Source organism: Arachis hypogaea, chromosome 18 (assembly GCF_003086295.3).
Source record: "Arachis hypogaea cultivar Tifrunner chromosome 18, arahy.Tifrunner.gnm2.J5K5, whole genome shotgun sequence".
NCBI lineage: Eukaryota > Viridiplantae > Streptophyta > Magnoliopsida > Fabales > Fabaceae > Arachis > Arachis hypogaea.
The window spans coordinates 31,147,768-31,155,354 of NC_092053.1; the positions used below are offsets into that span (position 1 = coordinate 31,147,768).

General features: G+C 31.6%; 1 protein-coding gene across 1 annotated transcript; it reads right to left on the bottom strand.

Moving 5' to 3' along the window:
* Nucleotides 1-456: 456 nt before the first annotated feature.
* Nucleotides 457-3,830, bottom strand: LOC112772035 (probable WRKY transcription factor 54). The gene is made up of 3 exons (XM_025816912.2): nucleotides 3,426-3,830; nucleotides 1,897-2,001; nucleotides 457-1,029 (listed from the first exon to the last, which is right to left on the bottom strand). Exons 1-3 carry the CDS (start codon nucleotides 3,797-3,799, stop codon nucleotides 507-509), a joined length of 1,002 nt encoding a protein of 333 aa, XP_025672697.1. The 5' UTR covers nucleotides 3,800-3,830; the 3' UTR covers nucleotides 457-506.
* Between the last annotated feature and the right edge of the window lie 3,757 nt (nucleotides 3,831-7,587).

Sequence of the window (7,587 nt, forward strand, 5' to 3'; positions counted from 1 at the left end):
TTTTTAAATTTGATTTTGATCTTATATTTGTAATTTAGAATTTATTTGGTTTGTATTTTTATTTTTGAATTTAATTTTAAACAAAATAATTTTTAGAATTTTTGAATTTGTATTTTGAAATATTGAAAAGAGAATATACAAAACATAAAATCTATGTATATGTTTGTTACAATTATTTTTTTGAATTTATGTAAAAAATAGCTGAAAAACACTAATTTTATTGAATTTTGACATTGATTTATTTACTGAGAAAATTTTTCAGAAATCATTTCAAAATCGATAATTCTTACAAACTAAATCCATCGCAAAAATTTATAGCTAATCTGTGATACCATGGATGGTATGTACAAATTATATATATAATAGTATGAAGAGGTGAAGGAGAAAGATATCTATTTTATTTTACTGCTTTTTAATTTTTTCCAATATGAAAACGAGCACACTCAATTATATTACTTATAACGAAGCTTCCTTTTCCAACATATGAAGTAAGCAAATTAAAAATCTTATATAATCATCGTAATCTGATCTTGATGATCAAAACATGCCATGCCATCAAAATCCAAGTCCCATCCAAAATCATAATAATAATTATTGTCAAACTGATGAACAGTAGTATCATCAGTGCAAGATGGTGATGACGATGATGATAGCATAGCAACATGCCTAGAATATTCTAAATCAACTTCATAGTGATCATATAATTGACTCTGATGAGTAGCAACACTATGGTCATCGTGATGATCATGAATCACTAATTCCACTGCCTCTTGTTTTGTTGATCTCAAAATTTGTTTTTTGCTGCTTGGGATGATATTGTTATTGTTATTATTGAAGCTAAGGAACATTGAAGATTTGGATTCATGTTCCAAAATAATTGATTCCTCGTTATTATAATAATTAGTGTTCTTGCAAGTGTGATGACCATAATAGGTAGTTCGGTATAATGGGGGATTCTCTTGAATTCTTTGAACTTGTTTCATTGCTGGGCAACCCTCATCACACTTATGACTGCACCTGTAGTAGTTCCTGCCATATATCCATTCAATTCATTTTCTCTTCAATCATATTGCCCGTTAATTCATATATGATTATTAGAGAGAAAACAATTTTTTTTTTCTTCCTAAAAATAATGAGTATGATCGATAGAGATAATATATAATATTGAGATAACAATTTTAGAGTAAAATTAGAAAATTAAATATATTTATCAATTGACATCAATCAATTTTTTTTTAATTTTATTTTTAGATCGCGTTAATATTAAAAAAACATCTAAAATCATATAATAGAAGAACATCTAAAACTCGACTAAAAAAACATTTAAAAGTAAAATAGAATATCCAAATCAGTGATAGTTTTATTGAAAACTATGAGAGAAATGGATAATACGTATTTGGAATTGAAGTAAGACCTTGATAAGTGTGAGTGAAAAAAAATATAAGCAAAAAAAATTATTTTTTAAGAAAAAAATTGGTATATGTTTTTTCAAAAAGAAAATATTAGGGGATTATTAATACTATATTTTATTAATATTAGTTAATATTTTAGAGTAACATCTTATTTTTATACTTATTAAAATTTAAAATTTAAAATTTAATTTTTTGTATTTAGAGTTGATAAGTGTTAACAAAAATTAATAAATATTATTGATCTTACAGCATTAATCAAAACATAATAGACTATTATTTTTTCCGTTAACATCAACTATTTTTTTAAATTATTTTATTTTAAATTTTAAATTTTAAATCATAAATCTCAATTCTAAATCTTAAATGTTGATGACTAATATTAATTAAATAGAAGCTGTTTTATATATTTTTATTTAACATATATTGGCAATAATTTTAATTGAATTACACGTGTATAAGAAGCTAAGTAATAATTAATTTATACCTGAGGTATTTCGAATTCATTGTCTTCTTTTGTCCGTACTTTCTCCATGCATGGCCATCTTCAAGTAAAATTGGATTGTCCTTCTCCCAAGTTGGTGCAGTTGTTCTTATTAACATCAAGACAAAAATTAAATGAGTTATAAACTATTAATCTATTTGCTGATGAGCTAATCAATACTCTAGCTAGAAGATGAAAGCACATTATATCACAATTGATGATCCAATGATTATGATACTAATAATGTGTCCATTCAATTTTTGACCAAGTCACCAAGTTGCTGTTTTATAATTGCAATGAAAGCATATGAGATGGAATAGAGTATTTTAGTACAATAATTATGTCTCTCTGCTGTTAATTTAACAAAAGTGTGTGGCACTAAAGTACAAAATATACACCCTATCATCATAAGTTAGGCAGTGACTAGTAAAAAAGTTAACCTAAAAATTAAATATACTAAAATTAATTAAGAATTTGTTTTAGCTTAATATTAACATATATATATAAAAAAAATAAAAAAAAAAATATGTGATGACCAATGAACATAATTTTGTAGACGTGTATTGATTTAGATTTCAAAACTACTGTAACTATTAAAAAAGAAATTTATGAACAATTTTAGATAGGTCTAATTATGAAAATTTTTATCGTTCTACCATATAATTAATATTTTTTAATACACCACATAAATACCAACCACAGCATATTAAAAGTAATAAAAAAGTATTAAAAAAATTAAATTTTTGTTATAAATTTTTATAGAGTAAGAATTTTTTACTACAAATAGAATGAGATGAAAACTCTTCTTCTTAATTAAAAAGATACATGAGCTTAGAAATAGATTATGTCAGGTGTATATTAAAATCAGTCAAAATTACTTATCAGTATAAAATACATGTTAGAATATAAATACATACTAGAATATAAATACACATTAAAATAAATTAAATCACACATATATTTATACACAAATATATTGATAACTGATTTTAGTAACTAATTTTATTGTATAAATAGCATTTTTCCTTAGCAATATATGTGTTGAGGGCACTACCGATTCCTTTCAACAGTTACAAAATCCTAAACATACTATATTATATATTCAATTTTCTGTGTAATAAATAATATAGCTATCACTTAAATAGCATAGTCTTCTCATCTTTATTTAAAGGTTGGTTTGAGTCTCACTCTAACTTTAAAAAAAAGTAAACTAAAATTTAAATTAAGGTGCTCTTCCTTCTAAATCATTCTTATGTTTTATATATACATACAAAATTTTTAAATGTACCGATATATCAGTATTTCAACATTTTTTAATCATTAATTTTAATTATAATATATATATATATAAAAATTAAGATCAACTTTAAAAACTACTGAAATATCGGTGTACAACAATAACAACAAAATATATGTTATTATTTTCTTCAAAAAAGAGTGAGATAATTAAAATAGGAAAAATCAACAAATTAAGTTTTTTTTTTAAAAAAAAAAAGTTTTTAAGAGAATGACTTATTGTAAATAACTCTTACTTTCTCTTGTAGCGCCCTCTTCGATTATTTGTGTGGAAGCTTTTGCAAGCCTCATCTAAATTTTCATGCTTTTGGCAACTTGATGGGGAAGAAGAAGAAGATAAATCTTTGATGGGAAAAATTGCATCATCAATATTATTATTACTATTATTGGAAATGTTCAAGAGCAAAAGGGTGTTTGTGAATGATCTTAGCACTTGGTGCACAAGATCTTCAGCAAATGGCAAGATCAACGTCAACCCTTGTTCATCATTATTATTGGATCTATGAACAAGAAGTTGAAGCAATTGATTTGCGACGTCACGCCCTCTAAGTAGCTCTTGCTCCATTATTTCCCTTCTTCCCTTCGATGAATAATGATGATGATTCTCCATTGTGGAGTTGTTTTTGAAAGTGTTCACTAGATTGGGGGAGAAAATTGGAGAGGCACCACACGCCTTTTATTCAACTAGGAAATATATAAAAATGTTTTTCTCTTTGTATTTCCAAATTTGAAAAGGACTAGGATGGTGCTCGCGAGTCGAGACAAAAAAACAAGTTGAAGAGCCACAACCAATCAAGTTTTGCCACCTAAGAATGAGGGTTTCCTCTTATTGGTGTTTGTTTTGATGGAGATGGATGATGAGCTCATTTGGATTACTTCATTCTAAACACTAAGCTATCCAATCGAAAGGACAAAATTGCCCTTATTATCAGGTTTTTGCATCCTTGGACCCCGGGAGAAACCTACCATGCGTGTGGGTGAATTCCTTGCATTGACAAAATTATATCTAAAATTATTTCTCTTCAAAATATAAAGAGGAGTGCTACGGGGCAGTATTTTTGTTAAATTCTGTCTAGCACTTAACCATCAAAAGGAAATTGAATGATTTTACACCATTAGATGCAATCTCACACCATTAAAAATATCATTGATAGAACCAACTTGGGTTGGTCGAGTGGTCAGCTCACTCGTCCGCTTAAACAAGTGTCGGGAGTTCGAACCCCGCCTTGTGCATGCAGCAACCCATTGGCCAGCGGCAGACCCTTAAATGGAGCTCAGATCCGCGACGGATTAGTCTTTAACCTGTCGGGTTGGGGGATACCGTTTGGGTAAACCAAAAAAAATATCATTGATAGCTAATTGATGGTTAAAAATCACAAAATCTGTTGGCCCCCTAGACTTTCTCAAATATAAAATCGATAATATGAGATATATAAATAATGGGTTATGCTATGTGTATATTAAAATTAGCTACCAAAGTCAACTATTAATATAAAAAATAAATTAAACTACACATGTATTTATACATAAATACATTAATAGCTGATTTTAATAACTAATTTTAATATACAAATAACATTTTTCATAAATAATTATATTTTTAATACTAACAACGGGATCAACATAAGTTATATATAGAAATGTCAATTAGAAAATTTGGTTATGTTTGGTTATTTATGTATATAGCAATCTGTCATATATATTTTTGGTAGGAATAAATTAGGATAACAAATCAAGCTGCTATATGATAAACTATTATTTTATGATTTATATTGTATTTAATTGAGTGGTTTTATCAAGTCTTTACCCACTTATTCATATGATTAGCATGATATTACAATTCCTTCCCAAAATTGTTCCATGGTTGAAAACTTGCTTCCTAGAGATCTTTTATTTGTGTATTTTAATTCTCCTTTATACCATTCGATGTCGTGATCTGTGTGTTAAGTGTTTCAGGTTTCATAGGGTAGGAATGGCTTAGAGAATGGAGAGGAGGCTTGCAAAAATGGAAGGAATACAAGAAACTAAGGAGACGACCAGCGAACACTGACGCGAGCGCATGCCTCACGTGAACACGCGGAATGAAGAAAATCACAGCGATGCGAGCGCGTGCCTGACGCGAACGCGTAGACGACGCGTACGCGTGACCTGCGCGATCTGCAGAAATAACAGAATACGCTAGGGACAATTTCGGGTCGCGTTTTAACCCAGTTTTCGGCCTAGAAACACAGATTAAAACTAGGGAACATGCAGAAACTCAACACACGTCCACTCACATTGAGATACAGTCACATACATTGATATTAGGATTACTTTTAGTTTTAGATCTGAATCTAGATTCGCCTTACATTCATAGTTTATGCTTTTGCTTTGGATTTTGGATGTTGAAGAGTCATCACCTCCGTTGAAGTCACTACTTTAGTTTGTTTCCTTATTCCTTTACTCTTTTCAGTTGTTCATTAATCTTATTCAGATAACTATGTTGCATTTTGGATTTATTAACATATAGAGTTATTTTTATTTTTAATTAATTTTAAATCTCTATTTTATTTCATTTAATTATGTCTTCTTATATTTTTATGAGTATTAAATCCATGTCAATGGAGTAGATTTTCTACTTGACATGGGGTTGATTAAGAGGAGACACTTGAGTTGGAATGCTCAAGTGCTTAGTTGAATTGGACGTTGTTGGCTAATTCTGTACCTACTAACGCTAGACCTTCCCAAGGGAGAGGACCAGGATTTGCGGGTAAGAGTTAGCTTAATCACTTGACTTTCCTTTATATAGTAAGGGTTAACTAAGTGAAAACAACAACCTCTTTACACTACACTTGAGAAGATCCCAACAAGGATAGAACTTCCAATTAATCATTCCCCCAGTCAAGGCTTTTTATATTAATAATAATTCTTAGTTTTATTGCTTTAATTTACAATTATTTTAATTACTCATTATCCAACTCAACTTTCTTGAAAATTCCTGATTAATAAATTAGCACTCTTTCCTGCAACTCGTTGGGAGACGACCTGGGATTCATACTCCCAGTATTTTTAATTCTAATTTTTGTGACAACCCTTTTTAAATTGATAAGCGGATTTTAGCTGGTTAAGAACTGTACTTGCAACGTATTTCGTTTATTAATTTCTTAGCTGGCTAATTTCCGCCACCATCACTATATTAGGAAAAGATTTGCTGTGATTTGTTGATTAGGGTGTATATATATGAAAGTTTGTATCAAAGACAAAGGCATGCCTATTACCATTTCTTATTATGGCATTAGAGCCTAACTTGAGAAACACATAAAATAGAGGACGACTTGAGAAACCATGGCGGCAGAGCCAGACAAGACCATCAGAGACAAACCACACTCCTCAGGAGGAGACGAGAAGAGGACTCACTCGCCGTACGACCTCAACGCGAGTGATAACCCAGGAAACATAATCACATAGGTACAATTACGTGGGGAAAATTATGACGAATGGGCGCGGGCTGTGAAGATTTCTCTTTGAGCTCGGAGAAAGTGGAGATTCATTGACGGGACTCACATAGAACCAGGAAAGGATGCACTTGAACTTGAATATTGGTGGACAGTCCAATTCATGATTGTTTCGTGGATTTTGAATGCGATCGAGCCAAGCTTGCAGACCACCGTGGTGTATGCAGAGAATGCGAAGACGCTGTGGGAGGACATCAAAGAACGCTTTTCTGTTGTGAATGGACCTCGAATACAACAGTTGAAAGCAGATTTGACAAGGTGTAAGCAAGAAGGTGCGTCTATGGCTGCGTACTATGGGAAGTTGAAAATACTTTGGGATGAACTTGCAAACTGTGACCAGATTCCCAAATGCACCTGTGGTGGGTGCAAGTGTTCAATTGGCTCTCAACTTGAGAAGCGGAGGGAAGAAGAAAAGGTTCACCAACTTCTCATGGGCCTTGATGATGTCATCTATGCCATTGTGAGGTCGAGTATCCTTGCAACCGATCCCTTACCTTCGCTTAATCGTGTGTACGCGATGTTAATTCAAGAGAAAAGGGTGAAGACAATCACCAAGTCGGCGGATGAAAGGGGATTGGTTGTGGGACTTGCGGCGCATGTCGGCAACAAGGCTAGAGGGGGAGGTGAACATGGAGAAAAGGTCGTGACGTGTTCCAAGTGCGGCAAAAATGGGCATGATGTAAAAGAGTGTTTTTAAATAGTGGGTTACGTACCCAGAATGGTGGGGTGACTGGCCAAGGCACGAATGAAGAGGCACTGGCAGAGGATCAGGAAGACAAGGGATACGCAACCGAGGGGCTCAAACACGTGCTAATGTGGCGTGTACTGGAGGAAGTAGAAGTTGTGTGAACAACCTAGAAGAAAAGAATCTTGATATGACAGGTTTAACTAGTGAGCAATGGAA

What these genes read in the sequence shown, in the direction of transcription:
- LOC112772035 (XM_025816912.2), bottom strand. Translation starts at nt 3,799, where the DNA reads ATGGAGAATCATCATCATTATTCATCGAAGGGAAGAAGGGAAATAATG. An exon ending in AGAGGGCGCTACAAGAGAAA is followed by an intron (nt 2,002 to 3,425) that starts GTAAGAGTTATT and finishes GATGTTAATAAG; the next exon opens with AACAACTGCACCAACTTGGG. An exon ending in ATGAATTCGAAATACCTCAG is followed by an intron (nt 1,030 to 1,896) that starts GTATAAATTAAT and finishes GATATATGGCAG; the next exon opens with GAACTACTACAGGTGCAGTC.